The sequence below is a fragment of the Salmo trutta genome, chromosome 5 (genome assembly GCF_901001165.1).
Source record: "Salmo trutta chromosome 5, fSalTru1.1, whole genome shotgun sequence".
Lineage (NCBI taxonomy): Eukaryota > Metazoa > Chordata > Actinopteri > Salmoniformes > Salmonidae > Salmo > Salmo trutta.
Window position 1 is genome coordinate 3,012,310 of NC_042961.1, and position 26,279 is coordinate 3,038,588.

General features: G+C 42.6%; 1 protein-coding gene across 1 annotated transcript in view; it reads right to left on the bottom strand.

The window, feature by feature from the left end:
- The window catches only part of LOC115193446 (protein eyes shut homolog), a 226,058-nt gene that overhangs the window by 167,112 nt on the left and 32,667 nt on the right, over nt 1–26,279 (bottom strand). Inside the window, exons 5-6 of the mRNA XM_029752135.1 lie at nt 16,586–16,700; nt 11,991–12,150 (exon numbers count right to left, since the gene is read on the bottom strand). Of these exons, the coding sequence (XP_029607995.1) occupies nt 11,991–12,072 (82 nt within the window). The 5' untranslated portion in view covers nt 12,073–12,150; nt 16,586–16,700. The remainder of the gene's footprint in view (nt 1–11,990; nt 12,151–16,585; nt 16,701–26,279) is intronic.

A 26,279-nucleotide genomic window follows, 5' to 3' on the forward strand; every position in this document is an offset into this window, starting at 1 on the left:
GCACTATCAAGGGAATTGGGTGCCATTTCAGACGAAGCCTCAGTCTACTGTACAGCAGACCTACTGTGATTAATATCACAATGTTCTTTCTGTAGGTCATTATACTGCTCAAAAAAATAAAGGAAACACTTAAACAACACATCCTAGATCTGAATGAAAGAAATAATCTTATTAAATACTTTTTCTTTACATAGTTGAATGTGCTGCCAACAAAATCACACAAAAATAATCAATGGAAATCCAATTTATCAACCCATGGAGGTCTGGATTTGGAGTCACACTCAAAATTAAAGTGGAAAACCACACTACAGGCTGATCCAATGTTGATGTAATGTCCTTAAAACAAGTCAAAATGAGGCTCAGTAGTGTGTGTGGCCTCCACGTGCCTGTATGACCTCCCTACAACGCCTGGGCATGCTCCTGATGAGGTGACGGATGGTCTCCTGAGGGATCTCCTCCCAGACCTGCACTAAAGCATCCGGCAACTCCTGGACAGTCTGTGGTGCAACGTGGCGTTGGTGGATGGAGCGAGACATGATGTCTCAGATGTGCTCAGTTGGACTCAGGTCTGGGGAACGGGCGGGCCAGTCCATAGCATCAATGCCTTCCTCTTGCAGGAACTTCTGACACACTCCAGCCACATGAGGTCTAGCATTGTCTTGCATTAGGAGGAACCCAGGGCCAACCACACAAGCATATGGTCTCACAAGGGGTCTGAGGATCTCATCTCAGTACCTAATGGCAGTCAGGCTACCTCTGGCGAGCACATGGAGGGCTGTGCGGCCCCCCAAAGAAATGCCACCCTACACCATGACTGACCCACCGCTAAACCGGTCATGCTGGAGGATGTTGCAGGCAGCAGAACGTTCTCCACGGCGTCTCCAGACTCTGTCACGTCTGTCATGTGCTCAGTGTGAACCTGCTTTCATCTGTGAAGAGCACAGGGCGCCAGTGGCGAATTTGCCAATCTTGGTGTTCTCTGGCAAATGCCAAACGTCCTGCACGGTGTTGGGCTGTAAGCACAACCCCCACCTGTGGACGTCGGGCCCTCATACCACCCTCATGGAGTCTGTTTCTGACCGTTTGAGCAGACACATGCACATGTGTGGCCTGCTGGAGGTCATTTTGCAGGGCTCTGGCAGTGCTCCTCCTGCTCCTCCTTGCACAAAGAAGGAGGTAGCGGTCCTGCTGCTGGGTTGTTGCCCTCCTACGGCCTCCTCCACGTCTCCTGATGTACTGGCCTGTCTCCTGGTAGCGCCTCCATGCTCTGGACACTACGCTGACAGACACAGCAAACCTTCTTGCCACAGCTCGCATTGATGTGCCATCCTGGATGAGCTGCACTACCTGAGCCACTTGTGTGGGTTGTAGACTCCGTCTCATGCTACCACTAGAGTGAAAGCACCGCCAGCATTCAAAAGTGATCAAAACATCAGCCAGGAAGCATAGGAACTGAGAAGTGGTCTGTGGTCCCCACCTGCAGAACCACTCCTTTATTGGGGGTGTCTTGCTAATTGCCTATAATTTCCACCTGTTGTCTATTCCATTTGCACAACAGCATGTGAAATGTATTGTCAATCAGTGTTGCTTCCTAAGTGGACAGTTTGATTTCACAGAAGTGTGATTGACTTGGAGTTACATTGTGTTGTTTAAGTGTTCCCTTTATTTTTTTGAGCAGTATATATATATATATATAAATAAATGCCACATTGTGCAGCTACAAATCCATCCCAACAGCGATGTGCAAAGATATGTCAGAAGAAATGTATTATATGTATTATACAGGTAGTACTCTCAACCGGTGGAGGGGTAATTCTTCATGGAGGATGGAAGATGAAACATGACTCAAGAAATAACCGACATAAATATTTGTTTACTGCAAAGGAACTCCCCATCCGATTATTAAGTAATGCATTTCAGTGTGTGCATTTCTTTTTTTACCATGGGAGAGAGAATGCATATTCCAGACTGACCGAAAACAGAGAAATAATTCTACCAACAACTAAGTCAACTCTCTGCTACTCTTCATTATTTTTGTCATAAACAGAGCAGAAGACACATTTCTGATGTAACAGTTGGATAAATACAGTTGTATTGTACAACACATTCCACCAAAACGTCTGTAGCCTTCAATAGAGCCACACAGAATAGAACCAAGAATGTTACAGTACAGTCCAGCTGCCTTAACTGACAGTGCAGCAGTAACCTAGCCTGAGTGGCAGTCTGCTTGTCATCCATAAGGAGGTGGAGAGAGAGCAGAAACAGGCTGGCTCCCAGGCTAAAACCCACAGAGGAAGAAGAATGGGTCTGTTGGGGTGATGATGATGAATGTGAGTCGGTCAGATAAACTGGTCTTTGAAAGGTCAGGTAAACTGGTTATTGAAAGGTAAGGTTGAAAAATCAAGTAAACTGGTCATTGAAAGGTCATGTAAAACTGGTCATTGAAAGGTCATGTAAACTGCTTATTGAAAGGTCATGTCAACTGGTCATTGAAAGGTCATGTAAACTGCTTATTGAAAGGCCATGTAAACTGGCTATTGAAAGGCCAGGTTGAAAGGTCAAGTAAGCTGGTCATTGAAAGGTCATGTAAACTGGCTATTGAAAGGTCAGGTAAACTGGTCATTGAAAGGTCAAGTTGAAAGGTCAAGTAAACTGGTCATAAAAAAGTCAGGTAAACTAGTCATTGAAAGGTCAGGTTGAAAGGTCAAGTAAACTGGTCATTGAAAGGTCAGGTAAACTGGTCGTTGAAAGGTCACAGTGAGAGGGTAGCTGATATAGAAGCCAGGATATAACCTGGGGATGTGTCTCAAATGGCACTGGTCCCTATATATTTCACTACTGTTGACAGATAAAAGCAGAAAGTGATGAGATGCCCCCTGAGATGAAGGAACATAACGGTAAAATGGGAATATAATTGGACATGGAAGTAAATGCAGGTCGTACAAGTCAAGTAGAGAGAAATGTACAGAGTAGTATCAGAAGGAAATATGTGCTCCTACGAACGTATCAGTCTATCTGTCTTGTACTGTTAATATTATGTCATATGGATTAGGAATGGGCACGGTTATTTGAATATTCAAATATCCGAATGGACGTTAGTATTCAAACATTGTGCAGGTCTATTTTATCCAGAAAAAGCGTATTTTTAATTAAATTATCCTTGTGACATAGTTACATAGAAATTATATACCATGACATTTGAAAGTCCTAATTTAATAAAACAAACTGAATGTAGTTTTTATGACGATGCGTTGAGCTACTACTGCACATTTAGTCCTCCAGTCATCCCTGACAAGGGTATGCTATTAACCCCTCTTTAAATAGAGATTACAGACACACACGTAACGGAGGACCTGACACAGATCAACGCTAAACACTCATCAGAAATATTATTTATACTATTCTAATAGTGAAATAATTTCCCATTTCCATTCCTAATATGGATAACAATGTATGTTGTGTTAGGCTATGTTGTGTCCCATATAAATCTTGGTTAACCCAGAACTAAAATCTCACGTAATGTTTACTTAGTCTGTCCACGAGAGATGTCAATATATAATTAACAAAAATATGAACTAAAAATGTAAAGTGTTGGTCCCATGTTTCATGAGCTGAAATTAAAGATCCCAGAAATGTTCCATACTCACAAAAAGCTTATTTCTCTCAAATGTGCACAAATTTGTTTACATCCCTGTTATTGAGCATTTCTCCCTTGCCAAGATATTTCATCCACCTGACAGGTGTGGCATATCAAGAAGCTGATCATTACACAGGTGCACCTTGTGCTTGGTACAATATAATGCCACTCCAAAATGTGCAGTTTCTTCACACAACGCAACAGATGTCTCAAGTTTTGAGGGACTGCAGGAATATCCACCAGAGCTGTTGCCAGAGAATTGAATGTTCAATTCTCTACCATAAGCCACCTCCAACGTAATTTTAGAGAATTTGGCAGTACATCTAACTGGCCTCACAACCGCAGACCATGTGTAACCACTTCAGCCCAGGGCCTCCAGATCCGGCTTCTTCACCTACGGGATCATCTGAGACCAGGGGCCCAGTTAGCTGATGAAACTGAGGAGTATTTCTGTCTGTAATAAAGCCCTTTTGTGGGGTAAAATTAATTCTGATTTGCAGGTCCGGGCCCCCAAATGGGTGGGCCAATGCCCACCCAGGCCCACCCATGGCTGTACCCCTGCCCAGTCATGTGAAACCCATAGATTAGGACGTAATGAATTTATTTAAATTGACTGATTTCCTTTTTATTTGATTCATTTAGTCCTTATATGAAATGTAACTCAGTACATTAGTTGAAACTGTTGCATGTTGCGTTTATATTTTTGTTCAGTATAGAACAAATCAATATTTATTTAACTTTTATTTAACTAGGCAAGTCAGTTCAGAACAAATTCTTATTTACAATGACAGCCTACTCCAGCCAAACCCCGGTGACGCTGGGCCAATTGTGCGCCGCCCTATGGGACTCCCAATCACGGCCAGATGTGATACAGCCTGGATCTCTCTCAGTAAGCATGGTAATGCTCCCCTGAATATTTCAAAAATTCCCATTATGAGCATTTACCTAGTTAAGTAGATAATCCTCAAAACCATCTCAAAATGTATTCATGAAATATCATAAATACCTTTGATACTGAAACACGAAGGTCATGTAGCAAACCATGAACCGTCAATGAGGAATAAACTTGGAAATGGTTCAGGGTGAATGTTTGTGATTACTTCATTGTTATACATTGGGATTAATTTCCCATTTCTAAAGCTCCAGGTTAGGTGAAGTGGATAACGATGTGTGCATCGCAGATGAAATATGCAATGGAAACCAATTAAGATAGGATTATATCTTTCTGCAGAGCAAACTTAATTACTAATGTACCATGAACTTTATACATTAGCGTAGGAACGCTCACAGAAAAGCATGCACGTAAAGGATATTGAGATGAATGAGAGAAAGAGGCATTAACCAGATCTGGGTTCAGATAGTATTCAACATATTCAAAATTGCTTTAGCCTGCCCGGAGTGGGAGTGCCTGTTATGCAGGGTTTTGGTTTGTACTTTTGAGACTTTCCTGTTGGTTCCATCACAGCAGGCAAGCCCAGTCAAGCACAGATACAGTATTTTAAATTATTTTAAATAGTATTTGAACCCAGGAACCCAGACAATAGCATTATCAACTGAGATTAGTGTGTGTGTGTGTGTGTGCGTCCATGTAGATCACAGCTCTTCATTGACGCATCATGGCGAGAGAGAGCACAGCAAGGTTCAATGTTATGTTCCAAAATGGCACCCTATTCCCTATATAGTGCACTACTTTTGACTAGAGCCCTATGAGCCCTGGTCAAAAGTAGTGCACTATAAAGGGAATGTGGTGCCATTTGGGACACACTTCAAAACTCAGATCTCCTGCACCATGTAGCCAGCTCATAAATACCCAGAGAGGACTTGGCTGGTGTCAGTAATTGGCTCATATAATGCAGTTCTTGGGCACCGTCCAAGGCTAAAGCAACAGTTCTTGGGCACCATCCAAGGCCAAAGCAACACACTATGCAAACCTTTGCAAAAATTTATAAAATAATGATAAATTGTATTTTCAGAAAGAACACCACCACCAAAGAAGCCCTCTGCTTAATTATTCATTTCTTACTGTACAGCATGGGTCGGCAACATGCGGCCCGCGGAACAAAACCAGTGGAATTAAGGGCTTTTTGGGCTTAGTTGTGGTCAATTTGCAGTGTACCAATGATTAGGTGGTTGATGAAGGCAAAGCACAACTTTAGATTTCCTACATTATTATTATATTTATTTTATTCTAGCACTTAAACAATTTAATCTATAAAACACAAAACCAACTTTAAAACACAGAGTGATTGAAAAAATATTTGTGATAGCATTTATACTTTTTGTACTACAACAATATATTAATGAGTTCCCAATGCATTTCAATGGCAAAAAAAAGGTCCATAGACTTGAATGGTAAAACAATGAAAGATTCTAGAATCTAGACCCATCTCCTCTTTCACCGTTTAAGCAATCAACTCCAAACCAACATTGAGATGTTAAGACTGTCCCTACTTAGATTGCCTGTCTAGCGATTTTTTTATACTATGTACAGTATACTTTCTGAACTATAACAATTTTAAATGTGCGTAAAATAACATGAATGAGAACCATAAGTATACAGAAGTAGCTTTTTAAAATGGCTCCTTTGCCAGTTATGCTTCATGACCAACTTCAAAACATTCATCTTCAAACTCTTTAAAATCTTTATCAACTATAACTACACTGAACAAAAATATAAACACAACATGCAACAATTTCAAAGATTTTACTGAGTTACTGTTCATATAATGTTCACAAAATTGCCGTCAGAAAACCGCTCGCCCACACAGTGCCATACACGCTGTCTGCCATCTGCCCGGTACAGATGAAGCCAGGATTCATCCGTGAAGAGCACATTTCTCCAGCGTGCCAGTGGCCACAGAAGGTGAGCATTTGCCCACTGAAGTTGGTTACGTTGCCGAACTGTAGTTCGACGAGCATGCAGATGAGCTTCCCTGAGACACTTTCTGACAGTTTGTGCAGAAATTCTTCAGTTGTGCAAACCCACAGTTTCATCAGCTGTCCAGGTGGCTGGTCTCAGACGATCGATCCCGCAGTTGAAAAAGCCAGATGTGGAGTTCCTGGGTTGGCATAGTTACACGTGGTCTGCAGTTGTGAGGCCAGTTGGGCGTACTCCCAAATTCTCTAAAACAACGAAGCTTATGGTAGAGAACTCAACATTAAATTCTCTGTCAACAGCTCTGGTGGACATTGCTGCAGTCAGCATGCCAATTGCACGCTCCCTCAAAACTGCACAGTTTAGAGTGGCCTTTGATTGTCCCCAGAACAACGTGCACCTGTGCAATGATCATGCTGTTTAATCAGCTTCTTGATATGCCACACCTGTCAGGTGGATGGATTATCTTGGCAAAGGAGATATGCTCACTAACAGGGATGGCAACAAATTTGTGCACAACATTTTAGAGAAATAAGCTTTTTGTGAGTATGGAACATTTATGGGATCTTTTATTTCAGTTCATTTTCACAAGCATAACGCTGGAGAGACGAAGCAAGTACGGGGAGTCAAACATTTAATATAGAACGGACATGGAACGAGACAGGAACAGCGTCAGCAAACGAGTAATAGAGACAAAAAAACAATTAATGCAGCAGCAGGGAACAGAGCAAGGGAACTGACAAATATAGGGGAGGAAATAAACATGTGATGAATGAGTCCAGGTGAGTCCAATATCGCTGATGCGCGTGACGAGGGAAGGCAGGTGTGCGTAATAGATGGCAGGAGTGCGTGATGCAGGGCAGCCTGGCGCCCTCAAGCGCCGGGGGTGGGGGAGAGCGGGAGCAGACGTGACACTCATGAAACGTGGGACCAACACTTTACATGTTGCGTTTATATTTGTGTTCATTGTATGTATACATTTGCATAAATGTGCATAAAATTCAAATTCTTAAAAACTTTTATCAACTGTATTTGCATAAACTACATTTGCATAAAATAACTCAACAACAGTAACTCTTGAACCGTTCAAGCTGGAAATGCCAAACCAACTTCACATGTTCAGGCTATCCTATACATTAAATCATCATTCACAAGCTAGAAAGCACACCACATTTTCTTCAGGAAATGTACTTTTCTAGTTATAATAATTTTTCAGCCCCAGAACCATTTGCTCTAACAAAAATCGTCCCGTGGCTGAATCTAGCTGCCTTCCCCTGCTGTACAGTATGTTTTCCTGAAGCATGTGGCCGGCCTTACGTCATTACAATCAGATTATCTAGTTGAAAACAGGTTGAATGTCATAACAACTACATGATCTGTTTGCAATGATGTAATTTCAACCAGTTGCCTGCTAGGTCTATTCTTTCAGCCAGAGTTAATGTGATGTCTTTTTGGTTTGTCTTTGGAGATTCTACCATAGCTCCAGTTTTCCTTCCTGTATACCATTGGAGAGACACACAGGTTTACAACAGGCACGTGTCTGTCTGCCTGTCTGCCTGTCTGTCTGCCGGTCTGCAGTAGAGCACTGGCCTGTGATGTACTAAAACGTGAGCACTGGAACAACGAAAGGGGGCATTTTACTACGGCCATTTTACATTTATTGTCTGCTTTCTTTGCTTAGAGGTACGGCATGCATCGGTAGAGATGTGTTTTATTCAAGATAATAGTGCAGTACTACCGGAGACATCACAAGCCACTAAATCTACCTTTTATGAGGAAACAGGAAGCGGGCAGAATATAAACATTCAGAGTAAGTAAATAAAAAAGGGTTGGTGGCAAACACGTGAAGTTGTCTAATAAAATCTAAGCTCTAACATTGATGATATATGAACACTGACAACCACAACCACTTTGGTTCGGTGATTGAAGCAGTGGTACAACCATCTACTGTATATTGTGGGCAGAGAGAGAGAGAGAGAGAGAGAGAGAGAGAGAGAGAGAAACATGATATTCAATCCTTTAGTAACCCTAAAATGTGTATATTTTAAAAACTTCTTTAGTCATCCTAAAATGTATATCTTTTGAAACCTCCTTTAGCTAACCTCAAATGGAAGTATCTTAAATCCTCTTTGGAATTCCTATTAGATGTTTTAAAGCAATTAACCCTAATATTCTCCTGCTCCTTGATTTTACATTATGATTGCTTCCACTTGGAGAAGAACCTAGCAGTTCGTCAGACAGTCTGTTGTTTCAAGGGCCATATAAAAAGAGACAGGATACGGAGCGGAGATTAGCTTCTTTAAATCCACAAGACTGAATTACTTGTGTTCTGGGACTCCTTGGCTTTTCAATAGCTGTGTGATTTCAATTAGGAGACTCTGATTGGAAATATAACGAGGCAGGGGAAAGATACGGACAACAAAAGGCATGATCTGCGTCCCAAATGGCACCACATTCCCTTTATAGTGTACTACTTTTGACCAGGACCCATAGGGCTCTGATCAAAAGTAGTGCACTATATAAGGAATAGAGTGCCATTTGAGACACATGCCCTATCTCGGAGGAATCTGCCCTTCTAAAGTTTCATAGTGTCTCTTCAGCATGTCACCGGACATTTTTTGGCAGATTACAATCAGGTGCTTGGCATTTTGTGATGGCCTTTTGGACAGCACCTTGTCTGCCTGCCTGGAAAAAGAAAATAAACCCTTGATATGCGTCTGGGGGAAAAAACTATAAAGCCATGCAAGGTGAAAAATGCCTCCAATGTCTGTACAGTTTCCCTAAGAATAAAGGGTAACACTTTATACGAAGGGTACCTACATAGGGACCTTATGACACATTCATAACCCGTATATCTGCAGTACGTGAGCATTTCATAAATGCTTATACCATCGGCCGCAAGTTCATATTTTTCTAGTCTGAATAAAAACTTAAATATCAGGGGCTTGAGCAATGCACTCAGAAATGTTTGATCTACTCCAGACAGACTGGTCCTGAGGGGCTTTGAGACGGGTTCTGAAATTAAACGGGCCTTCTGAAAGTCCGCCCGCTTCAACGCTTCATTATTCCACATCGAAAAAGGGATCCCTGGATGCCTAGGGCTGTGTCACAAATTGCAGCCTTTTCCCTGCATAGTACATTACTTATGACCAGGAGGAGCCCTATTGGCCCTGGTCAAAAGTAGTTCCCTAAATAGGGAATAGGGTTCCACTTGGCATGGACGCCTCAGAGTGAAGGGTTCCATCAGTCACTGAGGTGCTGCCACATTGTGAGAGACAATTTTCCATCAGCCAAGTGGCAACAGATATTTGAGCCTGGCGCAGCACAAAAAAAGCCCTAGCTCATGTAATGCTATGTAAGGACTTATCGGAGTGACAGGTGTGAGTGTGTCAGCTAAGATGGGGACTGAGGTTCTGCTGACAGGATTGAGAGGGACCAAAGACGAAAGACATGAAATGAAGAGAGCCACTTGTTTCTTCTGAGGGGTTGTGGTTTGGTTTAGGCTGTTGTATGTATGATGGAGAACTAGATATTTGAATTGAATTCTACTTTTGGGTTCCAAATTAAACATATATCGAGAAGATGTGCATTGTTGAACACCAGAGGAAAACACATGAAAGTTATAATCTAAAGACTTGTTTACTAGTATTCCTCAAAAACTCTTTTCAACAGATTCTAAAATATTTGGAATTTGGTTAATGGAGCCAGAAATGAATAGTGTATGATGATTAAAACAAATTGAAAAATGACTTTTCATGGCATCCAGCTTTTTGTACAGGTTTAGAATAAACAAGGAGCATTATTAACTATCAAATGACATGAGTCTAAAATTGTATTGAAATATTTCTGTAAAGTTAATTACTTTTTTGGTCGAACCCAAGGATTACGCTTTTGGACTTAAAAATTGTTTTTAAAAAAAGTATTTGTTTCATTTTTATCATATCTAAGAGAACCTATATTTGTTAATGTTTTTCCTTTAGGGTGGATAGAAGTGGCTAAATGACTCCAATAGCTGCTGCTTATAGTATTGATGTATTAGACAATATCTTGTTGCTTTCCTTGGTAGGCAGGTTCAATGAAGAAACGTCCTGCAACTTCCGTCTACCTTTCATATTTTAGACAAAATAACGCAGATTATGGAATAATCCACTTGGAGAGGCATTGTGAAAAGATGAACAATGGGAATGACACGCCTTATAGCGGGAATGACACGCCTTATAACGGGAATGACACGCCTTATAACGGGAATGGCACGCCTTATAACGGGAATGACACGCCTTATAGCGGGAATGGCACGCCTTATAGCGGGAATGACACGCCTTATAGCGGGAATGACACGCCTTATAACGGGAATGGCACGCCTTATAACGGGAATGACACGCCTTATAACGGGAATGACACGCCTTATAACGGGAATGACACGCCTTATAACGGGAATGGCACGCCTTATAACGGGAATGACACGCCTTAGGGCAACAATATTAATTTGGGAAGAACATGAACTATGGCCTCCAACACATTCAGCAGATGGCATGTGGAGAGGAGGAAGAAACACTGTATTAAACGTGTGATAGGATACTGCAGATCCAAACACATGAGGAGAAACACTGTATTAAACGTGTGATAGGATACTGCAGATCCAAACACATGAGGATAAACACTGTATTAAATGTGTGATAGGATACTGCAAATCTAAGACCAGTAGTATCCAATATGCACTTCAATGTACAAACGTTTCTCTTAAAACTGCAAAATAACTTAATATTTAAAGTTATATGTAGTGATCAATACTCTGAAAATAGTGCATCCTTATAGAGTATCAAAATATTTTCCAAAATAAACACTACAGTAAAATGACTTTTACATAAAACTCTGAAGAAGTGTATAATTTGTATTTCTCAACCTACCAAGGAAGTTGCAGTGAAAACAACCAAACATGTGTATACTTAACGCAGTAGGCGGCAGGTAGCCTAGTGGTCAGAGCGTTGGGCCAGTAACCGAAAGGTTGCTGGATCGAATCCACGAGCTGACCTGTCGTTCTGCCCCTGAGCAAGGCAGTTAACCCACTGGATGTTGATTAAGCCCCCCGCACCTCTTTGATTCAGAGGGGTTGGGTTAAATGACTCCTGCACCTCTCCGATTCAGAGGGGTTGGGTTAAATGACTCCTGCACCTCTTTGATTCAGAGGGGTTGTGTTAAATGACTCCTGCACCTCTCTGATTCAGAGGGGTTGGGTTAAATGACTCCTGCACCTCTTTGATTCAGAGGGGTTGGGTTAAATGACTCCTGTACTTCTCTGATTCAGAGGGGTTGGGTTAAATGACTCCTGCACCTCTCTGATTCAGAGGGGTTGGGTTAAATGACCCCTGCACCTCTTTGATTCAGAGGGGTTGGGTTAAAGGTGGAAGACACATTTCAGTTGAAGGCATTCAGTTGTATAACTGACTAGGTAGGTATCCACCTTTCACTTTCCCTTACCTGTGTAACCAGGGCTACAGATACATCTGTACTGTGGGGGAGCCGTAGGTTGATTTGAGGTGATGCAGGTGGCCCCATTCATACAGCTGTCTGGGTAGATCAGGCAGGCGTTCCCTCCATACTGACAGAACTCCCCTATCCATCCAGGAGCACAGAGACACTGTGAGGAAGAGATGAACCAGTAATCATTGATCTGCAGACAAACACAATCACCAATCTGGTCTTGGAAATCCATACTAACCAGGTCTGTTATTGGACTACATCCTGTATACTCCTACTGCAGTGGTATGCATCGCATATTTTACTGCCAATTACTGCCAATTATAAGGTTTTTTGGAATAATGTACATTCTACACAACATACTGTCATGCAGGTTACCAATAGACAGCAATAGTAATGTGGTCTTTTTGTAGGCATAAATGGTGGCTAACTCCGCACCAGTTCGTTAATGGGGTTTTGGAGTTTTTTTTGATAAACTCTGAAAATAAGTTCTGTGGTAAACACAGGCTTAGGAGATCCTATACGTTTGTTCTATGAAATAATCTTCATCAGCTAACGTACCTTTTTGTGGAACTTTAAGTATATATAAGCACATAAAGGCTTCATAACTCATAAAGGTCATGTTAACTGACTGACATTATCTCATAGAACAAAACATATAAGTTCTCCTAAGCCTGTGTTAACCTCAGACCTTATTTTTGGGGTTGACCCCAAAACGCCATTCTTTCCCACATAGGAATGGCTGAAGTTTCATTTCTGTTTTTAAGACTTAACTGGTGAGCTCTATGCCTCTACACTAAGGCAACTTCCTGATGAAATCCATACCAGGGAAACCTCCAATGGCAGTGAGTTGACCGGTTCACATTGTGCATCTCAACACTAATTTAACTAAAGTTTCATTTAACAGCAGATCCAAGTGCTGATGGGTAGCGTACGGTATCTCTGTTCTTACTAATTAGAAGGTTTCATTTGGTTCTACGACGTGAACGCCAGTACCTCTTCAGTCTACACTGAATAAAGAGGGCAACTTCAGGACACAGTCAGCGCATCTAATGGACAACAGCCCAAATTGACCTGACAAAACGACCTCATCATTTCCCCAGGGGGTAGCAGATCAAGAAATTGCAAAGGAGACGGCTCATTACGCCAGACTAGTGTCAATGTCTTGATTATGACTGACACTGATTGGAGCAAGAGAAATCCACACACAGCAACACAGGCAGCTTTAAACAGTCCTGCAGCTCAGAGTCAGAAGCAAATGGCACCCTATTCCCTACATAGTGCACTATTTTGGACCAGAGCCCATGCAGTAAATAGGGAAAAGGGAATAGGGAATAGGGTGGCATTTCGGATGCAGGCCCAGAGTCTTCTAAATGATCTAAAGCAACAGACCAGGACTGATGGGGGATAATTAGGAGCTAAAGGCCATGGGCATTACAGCCTGGTTTCAGGTGCCTTCCGATGCAGGATTATGATGAAGTAGGCACAATTTGGGTATTTTATGGTTGTGAAATGGTTTTATGGCTTCAGAAGACGTCATAGAATCCGATTTTAACCGACGGCTCTCTCATTAGCATCATACTCTCATTTGCTCAATGTGTTATTTTTATTTGACATTTTCTGCAAACAAATGGTAATGTATAAGCAATGTAATAGTCAGATAGAATAAATGCTCAATCATCTATATCATGACAGCGTTAGACCAAGCAGATTTTATTGAATGTCCTTTACTTTAAATTAGACTAGAGTATAATCCATGGGATAGATTCAGAAAACAGATGTCTGTACATTTAGGAAGTGTGATACATAGATATACTTTAATACCTATGATCAACAATGTTCATGTCCATGGATAACCCCTAATCACCACCCATAGGAAACCTGTAATCATGTTATGATTTCTGTTTTGGAGATTTAAATATCTATATTTTGTGCTACATGATTAATATACTTTGTTTTCTTGCCACTGTTTCAATATCGTTGACAAGTTTGCGTTGACGATATAATAAAATACACCGCTCAAAAAAATAAAGGGAACACTAAAATAACACATCCTAGATCTGAATGAATGAAATAATCTTATTAAATACTTTTTTCTTTACATAGTTGAATGTGCTGACAACAAAATCACACAAAAATAACCAATAGAAATCCAATTTATCAACCAATGGAGGTCTGGATTTGGAGTCACACTCAAAATTAAAGTGGAAAACTACACTACAGGCTGATCCAACTTTGATGTAATGTCCTTAAAACAAGTCAAAATGAGGCTCAGTAGTGTATGTGGCCTCCACGTGCCTGTATGACCTCCCTACAACGCCTGGGCATGCTCCTGATGAGGTGGAGGATGGTCTCCTGAGGGATCTCCTCTCAGACCTGGACTAAAGCATCCGCTAACTCCTGGACAGTCTGTGGTGCAACGTGGCGTTGGTGGATGGAGCGAGACATGATGTCCCAGATGTGCTCAATTGGATTCAGGTCTGGGGAACGGGCGGGCCAGTCCATAGCATCAATGCCTTCCTCTTGCAGGAACTGCTGACACACTCCAGCCACATGAGGTCTAGCATTGTCTTGCATTAGGAGGAACCCAGGGCCAACCGCACCAGCATATGGTCTCACAAGGGGTCTGAGGATCTCATCTCGGTACCTAATGGCAGTCAGGCTACCTCTGGCGAGCACATGGAGGGCTGTGCGGCCCCCCAAAGAAATGCCACCCCACCATGACTAACCCACTGCCAAACCGGTCATGCTGGAGGATGTTGCAGGCAGCAGAACGTTCTCCACGGCGTCTCCAGACTCTGTCACGTCTGTCACGTGCTCAGTGTGAACCTGCTTTCATCTGTGAAGAGCACAGGGCGCCAGTGGCGAATTTGCCAATCTTGGTGTTCTCTGGCAAATGCCAAACGTCCTGCACGGTGTTGGGCTGTAAGCACAACCCCCACCTGTGGACGTCGGGCCCTCATACCACCCTCATGGAGTCTGTTTCTGACCGTTTGAGCAGACACATGCACATTTGTGGCCTGCTGGAGGTCATTTTGCAGGGCTCTGGCAGTGCTCCTCCTGCTCCTCCTTGCACAAAGGCGGAGGTAGCGGTCCTGCTGCTGGGTTGTTGCCCTCCTACGGCCTCCTCCACGTCTCCTGATGTACTGGCCTGCCTCCTGGTAGCGCCTCCATGCTCTGGACACTACGCTGACAGACACAGCGAACCTTCTTGCCACAGCTCGCATTGATGTGCCATCCTGGATGAGCTGCACTACCTGAGCCACTTGTGTGGGTTGTAGACTCCGTCTCATGCTACCACTAGAGTGAAAGCACCGCCAGCATTCAAAAGTGACCAAAACATCAGCCAGGAAGCATAGGAACTGAGAAGTGGTCTGTGGTCACCACCTGCAGAACCACTCCTTTATTGGGGGTGTCTTGCTAATTGCCTATAATTTCCACCTGTTGTCTATTCCATTTGCACAACAGCATGTGAAATGTATTGTCAATCAGTGTTGCTTCCTAAGTGGACAGTTTGATTTCACAGAAGTGTGATTGACTTGGAGTTACATTGTGTTGTTTAAGTGTTCCCTTTATTTTTTTTAACAGTGTATAAATAGATACAATATTTTGTGAAGGTTTTTACCTTTTATCATCATATCTAGAACTTAACACTATAATACATTAAATAAACAAATATTGACATAACATTATCAATACATAGCCATCTACTATCTCAAATGTAAATATTCTTAGAAACAAGTCGATAAAATGGGCTGCTTGGCACATTATTCAAAGTGTACAGCTGAAATTGAATGTGACAGCAAAACGATATTGAAACAGTGGCAAGAAAACAAGTTTATAAATCATGTGGCAAAAATAATAGAAATGAAAAGTGAGAAACTGATAGCTTCTAAATATGTAATAAATAAATAAATAGATGCGTGTTAAAGGGATAGTGTGCAATTTTGGCAATGAAGGAAGTTTGAGGTTGTTTTACGAGCCATTGCTAACTAGTGTTAGCGCAGTGACTGGAAACGGCTCGCAAAACTACCTCCAACTTCCTTTATACTGCATGCAGACAAAAATAATGGAATCCATGAGTTCACCTGACTCTGGGTAAAAAAGGCTTCATTACCAAAATCTCGCACTATTCCTTTAACGGCTACCATTTGCCTGTCGTTTTATTACCCGACATTGGCATACCATAGTGGTGTTCATCGGTTGTTCGTGTTATGAAAACAAAATAACTCCCGAATGTGCACTAACCTGAAGTGAGGTACAAGGTGCCCCTATACTAGACATACTAAATCACTACACAAAACATGCCACTTGTTTTGAACATGGAGTGGAAAGGACGAGGCCAAAATGGCCAAAAATAGTGCACTATATAGGTACTAGGGAGCCATTTGGAACGCAGGCAAGTCTATACACTAATGGTTACTGTAGTCTATTGTAAAACATTCCTAATAGCCCCAGGGTGTTTTCTCTGATGTGTAGAGGGCAGAACACTCCCCTGTCCAAGCAGCCCACTAATAAACTATGGCTCATCATATCAAACCTTTTTTTTTTGCCTTTCCCACATTTCATTAGGCCTCACCTATTGGCTGACTTACATTATATCCACCAATTACGCTGAGACACAGTCCCTGGTGCAGACAGTTGACACTGAGCAGACTGCAGTAGTCTATTACCACTTCACAGCTCTTCCCGGAAAACCCTGGCAGGCACCTGCAGAGGAGAGGAGGAGAGCAACTGGCTGTCAGACGTATCAATAACACCTGGCATGATATGTAGACCAGACCACTGATAATAATAAGGACAGAGGAGGAGAGCAACTGGCTGTCAGACGTATCAATATCAATAACACCTGGCATGATATGTAGACCAGACCACTGATAATAATAAGGACAGAGGAGGAGATGCATAACGCTTTGAATTTAGAACAAAAGGTGAATTTCTTTGACACATTTTTTGCAGTATTACTTCAGTTCCTTGTTGCAAACAGGATGTATGTTGAATATATGTATTCTGTACAGGCTTCATTCTTTTCACTCTGTCATTTAGGTTAGTATTGTGGAGTAATTACAATGCTGTTGATCAATCCTCAGTTTTCTCATATCACAACCATTAAACTCTGTAACTGTTTTAAAATCACCATTGGCCTCATGGTGAAATCACCATGGGCGGTTTCCTTCCTCTCTGGCAACCGAGTTATGAAGGATGCCTGATTCTTTGTAGTGACTGGGTGTATTGACACACCATCCAAAGTAGAGGTCGACTGATTAATCGGAATGGCCGATTAATTAGGGCCGATTTCAAGTTTTCATAACAATTGGAAATCGATATTTTTGGCCACCGATTTGCTTTTGATTTTCTTTCTTATTTTCAATGACGGCCTAGTAACGGTGGGTTAACTGCCTTGTTCAGGGGCAGAATGACAGATTTTTACCTTGTCAGCTTGGGGATTCAATCTTGCAACCTTACGGTTAACTAGTCCAACGCTCTAACCACCTGCTTTACATTGCACTCCACGAGGAGCCTGCCTGTTATGCGAATGCAGTAAGAAGCCAAGGTAAGTTGCTAGCTAGCATTAAACTTATCTTATAAAAAACAATCAATCAATCAATCATAATCACTAGTTAACTACACATGGTTGATGATATTACTAGTTTATCTAGCCTGTCCTGCGTTGCATATAATCGATGCGCATTCGCGAAAAAGGACTGTCGTTGCTCCAACGTGTACCTAACCATAAACATCAATGTATTTCTTAAAATCAATACACAAGTATATATTTTTAAACCTGCATATTTAGTTAATATTGCCTGCTAACATGAATTTCTTTTAACTAGGGAAGATGTGTCACCTCTTGCAACAGAGTCAGGGTACATGCAGCAGTTTGGGCCGCCTGGCTCGTTACGAACTGTGTGAATACTATTTCTTCCTAACAAAGACAGCCAACTTCGCCAAACGGGGGATGATTTAACAAAAGCGCATTTGCGAAAAAAGCACAATCGTTGCACGACTGTACCTAATCATAAACATCAATGCCTTTCTTAAAATCAATACACAGAAGTATATATTTTTAAACCTGCATATTTAGCTAAAAGAAATCCAGGTTAGTAGGCAATAATAACCAGGTGAAATTGTTTCACTTCTCTTGCGTTCATTGCACGCAGAGTCAGGGTATATTCAACAGTTTGGGCCGCCTGGCTCGTTGCGAACTAATTTGCCAGAATTGTATGTAATTATGACATAACATTGAAGGTTGTGCAATGTAACAGGAATATTTAGACTTAGGGATGCCACCCGTTAGATAAAATACGGAACGCTTCCGTATTTCACTGAAAAAAATAAACGTTTTGTTTTCGAGATGATAGTTTCCGGATTCGACCATATTAATGACCTAAGGCTCGTACTTCTGTGTGTTTATTATATTATAATTAAGTCTATGATTTGTTATTTGATAGAGCAGTCTGACTGAGCGGTGGTAGGCACCAGCAGGCTTGTAAGCATTCATTCAAACAGCACTTTCGTGCATTTGCCAGCAGCCCTTCGCAATTCTTTAAGCATTGCGCTGTTTATGACTTCAAGCCTATCAACTCCCAAGATTAGGCTGGTGTAACCGATGTGAAATGGCTAGCTAGTTAGCCGGGTGCGCGCTAATAGTGTTTCAAACGTCACTCGCTCTGAGACTTGGAGTAGTTATTCCCCTTGCTCTGCATGGGTAACGCTGCTTCGAGGGTGGCTGTTGTCGATGTGTTCCTGGTTTGAGCCCAGGTAGGAGCGAGGAGAGGGACGGAAGCTATACTGTTACACTGGCAATACTAAAGTGCCTATAAGAACATCCAATAGTCAAAGGTATATGAAATACAAATTGTATAGAGAGAAATAGTCCTATAATTCCTATAATAACTACAACCTAAAACTTCTTACCTGGGAATATTGAAGACTCATGTTAAAAGGAACCACCAGCTTTCATATGTTCTCATGTTCTGAGCAAGGAACTTAAACGTTAGCTTTTTTACATGGCACATATTGCACTTTTACTTTCTTCTCCAACACTTTGTTTTTGCATTATTTAAACCAAATTGAACATGTTTCATTATTTATTTGAGAATAAATTGATAGTATTTATGTATTATATTAAGTTAAAATAAGTGTTCATTCAGTATTGTTGTAATTGTCATTATTACGAATAAAGCCCCGTGTGGCTCAGTTGGTAGAGCATGGTGTTTGCAACGCCAGGGTTGTGGGTTCGATTCTCACGGGGGACCAGTACGGGGAAAAAATGTATGAAATGTATGCATTCACTACTGTAAGTCGCTCTGGATAAGAGCGTCTGCTAAATTACTAAAATGTAATCTAAAAGTAAAAAAATTGGCCGATTAATCGGTATCGGGTTTTTTGGTCGCCCAATAATCGGTACCGGCGTTGAAAAATCATAATCAGTCGAGGGGGCAGTATTGACAATTTCGGAAAAAATATGTGCCCATATTAAACTGCCTCCTACTCAAACTCAGAACGTAGGATATACATATTATTAGTAGATTTTGATAGAAAACACTGAAGTTTCTAAAACCGTTTGAATGGTGTCTGTGAGTATAACAGAACTCATATGGCAGTCAAAACCCTGAGAGAAATCCTAACAGGAAATGGAAATGTGATGTGTGGAATCCCTTTCAAGCCTTTGCCTATGAAATACACTGTAAATTAGGATTCATGTAGGACTTCCTACGGCTTCCACTAGATGTCAACAGTCTTTACAAATGGTTTGAGTCTTCTCCTGTAAAAACTGACCGAACGAGAGTCCTGGAAAGTTTGTCATAGGGGGAGGGTCATTACTACTATGATGCGCGTGCCCGTGGGTACTCTCTCGTTCCGAAACGTTTTGTAAGACAATGCAATCGTCCGCCTTGAATATTATTGAAGTTCTGATTGAAAAAGGCCCTAAAGATTTATGCTATACAACCTTTGACATGTTTGAACGAACGTAAATAATATTTTTTTGCACTTTCGTCATGACAGGTCCCGCGCGCTTCGTACATTTTGAGTAGCCTTCGGAACGCGCTAACAAGAAGAAGCTATATGGACATAAATTATTCACTTTTTCGAACAAAAGTACATTTGTTGTGGACCTGGAATACCTGGAAGTGCCTTCTGATGAAGATAATCAAACGCTTCACACCGCGTGGCCGCTGCCACTCTAACCTGGTGGTCCCAGCGCGCACGACCCACGTGGAGTTCCAGGTCTCCGGCAGCCTCTGGAACTGCCGGTCTGCGGCCAACAAGGCAGAGTTCATCTCAGCCTATGCTACCCTCCAGTCCCTCGACTTTTTGGCGCTGACGGAAACATGGATTACCACAGATAACACTGCTACTCCTACTGCTCTCTCCTCGTCTGCCCACGTGTACTCGCATACCCCGAGAGCATCTGGCCATTCTCTCTTTCTCCCCTGACCCATCTCTCTATCGCCTCCTTTGAATTCCATGCTGTCACAGTTGCCAGCCCTTTCAAGCTTAACCTCTTATGGCTAGGGGGCAGTATTTTCACGGCTGGATAAAAAACGTACCCGATTTAATCTGATTATTAGTCCTGCCCAGAAACTAGAATATGCATATAATTATTAGCTTTGGAGAGAAAACACTCCACAGTTTCTGAAACTGTTTGAATGGTGTCTGTGAGTATAACAGAACTCCTATGGCAGGCAAAAACCTGAGATGCTTCTGTTCAGGAAGTACCCTGTCAGACCTTTTATTTTCTTTGTTTGACATCTCTTCCAAAAACTAAGGATCTCTGCTGTTACGTGACACTTCCCACGTCTCCAATGGAGTCTCAGAGCCCGGGAAAAACAGGAATGACGTAATTCAAAGCCCTGGCTGAAACAAAGGAGAGCAAAAGCTAAGTGGTCACTCAGTGGACTAAGCCTTACGCTCGCGACCCGCCCCGCCCCCGGCTTTCGGTTTTTCCCTCAGTATACAGACAGGCAGATTCCCGGTCGGAATATTATCGCTTTTCTACGAGATAAATTGCATAAAAATTGGTTTTAAACAGCGGTTGACATGCTTCGAAGTATGGTAATGGAATATTTAGAATTTTTTTGTCACATTCTGCGTCATGCTCGTGGCCGAGATTTAGCGTTGGGATAGTGTCTAGAACGCACGAACAAAACGTCTTGATGGAACATAACGATGGATTATTTGGGACCAAACCTACATTTGTTATTGAAGTAGAAGTCCTGGGACTGCATTCTGACGAAGAACAAGCAAGGTAAGAACATTTTTCTTATAGGAAATGTGATTTTGGTGAAGGCTAAACTGGTTGGGTGTCTAAATAGCTAGCCCGTGATGGCTGGGCTATGTACTTAGATTATTGCAAAATGTGCTTAATCCGAAAAGCTATTTTAAAATCGGACATATTGAGTGCATAGAGGAGTTCTGTATCTATAATTCTTAAAATAATTGTTATGCTTTTTGTGAACGTTTATCGTGAGTAATTTAGTAAAATCACCGGAAGTGTTCGGTGGGAATGCTAGTTCTGAACGTCACATGCTAATGTAAAAAGCTGGTTTTTGATATAAATATGAACTTGATTGAACAGACATGCATGTATTGTATAACATAATGTCCTAGGTGTGTCATCTGATGAAGATCATAAAAGGTTAGTGCTGCATTTAGCTATGGTTTGGGTTTATGTGACATGATATGCTAGCTTGAAAAATGGGTGTCTGATTATTTCTGGCTGGGTACTCTGCTGACATAATCTAATGTTTTGCTTTCGCTGTAAAGCCTTTTTGAAATCGGACAGTGTGGTTAGATAAAGGAGAGTCTTGTCTTTAAATAGCTGTAAAATAGTCATATGTTTGAAAAATGGAAGTTTTCGGATTTTAGAGGAGTTTGTAATTCGCGCCCCGCCCATCATTGGATATTGGAGCAGACGTTCCGCTAGCAGAACGTGTAGATGTAAGAGGTTAACATCCTTATCGTTTATCGCCCTCCAGGTTCCCTTGGAGAGTTCATCAATGAGCTTGACGCCTTGATAAGTTCCTTTCCTGAGGATGGCTCACCTCTCACAGTTCTGGGTGACTTTAACCTCCCCACGTCTACCTTTGACTCATTCCTCTCTGCCTCCTCCTTTCCACTCCTCTCCTCTTTTGACCTCACCCTCTCACCTTCCCCCCCTACTCACAAGGCAGGCAATACGCTTGACCTCATCTTTACTAGATGCTGTTCTTCCACTAATCTCATTGCAACTCCCCTCCAAGTCTCCGACCACTACCTTGTATCCTTTTCCCTCTCGCTCTCCTCCAACACTTCTCACTCTGCCCCTACTCGGATGGAATTGCGCCGTCGCAACCTTTGCTCTCTCTCTCCCGCTACTCTCTCCTCTTCCATCCTATCATCTCTTCCCTCTACTCAAACCTTCTCCAACCTATCTCCTGATTCTGCCTCCTCAACCCTCCTCTCCTCCCTTTCTGCATCCTTTGACTCTCTATGTCCCCTATGCTCCAGGCCGGCTCGGACCTCCCCTCCTGCTCCGTGGCTCGACGACTCATTGCGAGCTCACAGAACAGGGCTCCGGGCAGCCGAGCGGAAATGGAGGAAAACTCGCCTCCCTGCGGACCTGGCATCCTTTCACTCCCTCCTCTCTACATTTTCCTATTCTGTTTCTGCTGCTAAAGCAACTTTCTACCACTCTAAATTCCAAGCATCTGCCTCTAACCCTAGGAAGCTCTTTGCCACCTTCTCCTCCCTCCTGAATCCTCCTCCCCCTCCCCCCCTCCTCCCTCTCTGCGGATGACTTCGTCAACCATTTTGAAAAGAAGGTCGACGACATCCGATCCTCGTTTGTTAAGTCAAACGACACCGCTGGTCCTGCTCACACTGCCCTACCCTGTGCTTTGACCTCTTTCTCCCCTCTCTCTCCAGATGAAATCTCGCGTCTTGTGACGGCCGGCCGCCCAACAACCTGCCCGCTTGACCCGATCCCCTCCTCTCTTCTCCAGAAAATTTCCGGAGACCTTCTCCCTTACCTCACCTCGCTCATCAACTCATCCTTGACCGCTGGCTACGTCCCTTCCATCTTCAAGAGAGCGAGAGTTGCACCCCTTCTGAAAAAACCTACACTCGATCCCTCCGATGTCAACAACTACAGACCAGTATCCCTTCTTTCTTTTCTCTCAAAAACTCTTGAACGTGCTGTCCTTGGCCAGCTCTCTTGCTATCTCTCACAGAAGGACCGTCTTGATCCAAATCAGTCAGGTTTCAAGACTGGTCATTCAACTGAGACTGCTCTTCTCTGTGTCACAGAGGCTCTCCGCACTGCTAAAGCTAACTCTCTCTCCTCTGCTCTCATCCTTCTAGACCCATCTGCTGCCTTTGATACTGTGAACCACCAGATCCTCCTCTCCACCCTCTCCGAGCTGGGCATCTCCGGCACGGCCCACGCTTGGATTGCGTCCTACCTGACAGGTCGCTCCTACCAGGTGGCGTGGCGAGAATCTGTCTCTGGCACCACGTAATCTCACCACTGGTGTCCCCCAGGGCTCTGTTCTAGGACCTCTCCTATTCTCGCTATACACCAAGTCACTTGGCTCTGTCATATCCTCACATGGTCTCTCCTATCATTGTTATGCAGACGACACACAATTAATCTTCTCCTTTCCCCCTTCTGATAACCAGGTGGCGAATCGCATCTCTGCATGTCTGGCAGACATATCACTGTGGATGACGGATCACCACCTCAAGCTGAACCTCGGCAAGACAGAGCTGCTTTTCCTCCCGGGGAAGGACTGCCCGTTCCATGATCTCGCCATCACGGTTGACAACTCCATTGTGTCCTCCTCCCAGAGTGCTAAGAACCTTGGCGTGACCCTGGACAACACCCTGTCGTTCTCCACTAACATCAAGGCGGTGACCCGATCCTGTAGGTTCATGCTCTACAACATTCGCAGAGTACGACCCTGCCTCACACAGGAAGCGGCGCAGGTCCTAATCCAGGCACTTGTCATCTCCCGTCTGGATTACCTCAACTCGCTGTTGGCTGGGCTCCCTGCCTGTGCCATTAAACCCCTACAACTCATCCAGAACGCCGCAGCCCGTCTGGTGTTCAACCTTCCCAAGTTCTCTCACATCACCCCGCTCCTCCGCTCTCTCCACTGGCTTCCAGTTGAAGCTCGCATCCGCTACAAGACCATGGTGCTTGCCTACGGAGCCGTGAGGGGAATGGCACCTCCGTACCTTCAGGCTCTGATCAGTCCCTACACCCAAACGAGGGCACTGTGCTCATCCACCTCTGGCCTGCTGGCCCCCCTACCTCTGAGGAAGCACAGTTCCCGCTCAGCCCAGTCAAAACTGTTCGCTGCTCTGGCACCCCTATGGTGGAACAAGCTCCCTCACGACGCCAGGACAGCGGAGTCAATCACCACCTTCCGGAGACACCTGAAACCCCACCTCTTTAAGGAATACCTAGGATAGGATAAAGTAATCCTTCTAACCCCCCCCCTAAAAGATTTAGATGCACTATTGTAAAGTGGTTGTTCCACTGGATATCATAAGGTGAATGCACCAATTTGTAAGTCGCTCTGGATAAGAGCGTCTGCTAAATGACTTAAATGTAAATGTAAGTGAATATTTACAATAGTATATTTGATTTTAGATGGTTCCAAGATGGCGCTAACCTGTATCGCCTAGCCTATTTTTCTGAGCATAGTACCTCGTTTATTGCAAAGTGTGATTTCCCAGTAAAGTTATTTTGAAATCTGACAATGCGGTTGCATTCACGAGATGTTAATCTATAATTCTTTAAATGACAATATTATATTTTAACAATGTTTTCGAATAGTAATTTTGTAAATTGTAGCGCAGATTCACCGGCAGTTTTGGAGGCTAAATATTTTCTGAACATCACCGCCATTGTAAAATGCTGTTTTTGGATATAAATATGAACTTGATAGAACAAAAAATGCATGTATTGTCTAACATAATGTCCTAGGAGTGTCATCTGATGAAGATTGTCAAAGGTTAGTGCATAATTTTAGCTGGTTTTCTGCTTTTGGTGACGCCTGTCTTTGCATTGAAAATAGCTGTGTGTAATGTTTTGTCAATGTACTGTCCTAACATAATCTAACTTTATGCTTTTGCCGTAAAGCCTCTTTGAAATCGGACAACGTGGTTGGATTAAGGAGATGTTTATCTTTCAAATTGTGTAAAATAGTTGATTGTTTGAGAAATTAAAATTATTCGATTTTTGCTATCTTGAGAACGGGAAGGGGTCCCATAGAGGTTAATAAATTCACCATGTTCAAAGGGATATTCAATGTCTGCTTTTTTTGCAAACAAAGTGAGTTCATGCAACTTATTATGTTACTTGTAAGCACATTTTTTCTCCTGAACTTAGTTAGGCTTGCCTTAACAAAATGGTTGAATTCTTATTTCAGCTTTTCGTTTTTAATTAATTTGTAAACATTTGTAAAAACATAATTCCACTTTGACATTTAGGAGGGTATTGTGTGTAGGCCAGTGACAAAATAATCTAAATGTAATAAATAATATATTCAGGCTGTAACATAATAAAATGTGGAAAATGTCAAGGGTGTGAATACTTTCTGAAGACACTGTATGTCTAGCTATAACATCCACACAACAATGAAAAGTACTGTAGTCTGAGAAACATGTATCATGGTTCATCAAACATTTACATAACCATGGTACTTTTAACAATTGACAAATGTATTTTGGTAATGGACTGCGATCACTATAAATAAACCCCATTGCACTAAAGTGCTATTGTGACTACAGCATCTACATTTTAGGAAAGTGAAAATCAGGGCCTTTTGCACTAAAGTTTCAAGTGTCATGAATACAACTAGCCTGAACTATCCTCTACCCAACAGACAGACATGTCCCCTTCTCTACACTATCCTCTACCCAACATACAGACATGTCCCCTTCTCTACCCAACAGACAGACATGTCCCCTTCTCTACACTATCCTCTACCCAACAAACAGACATGTCCCCTTCTCTACACTATCCTCTACCCAACATACAGACATGTCCCCTTCTCTACACTATCCTCTACCCAACAGACAGACATGTCCCATTCTCTACACTATCCTCTACCCAACATACAGACATGTCCCCTTCTCTACCCAACAGACAGACATGTCCCCTTCTCTACCCAACAGACAGACATGTCCCCTTCTCTACCCAACAGACAGACATGTCCCCTTCTCTACCCAACAGACAGACATGTCCCCTTCTCTACACTATCCTCTACCCAACAGACAGACATGTCCCCTTCTCTA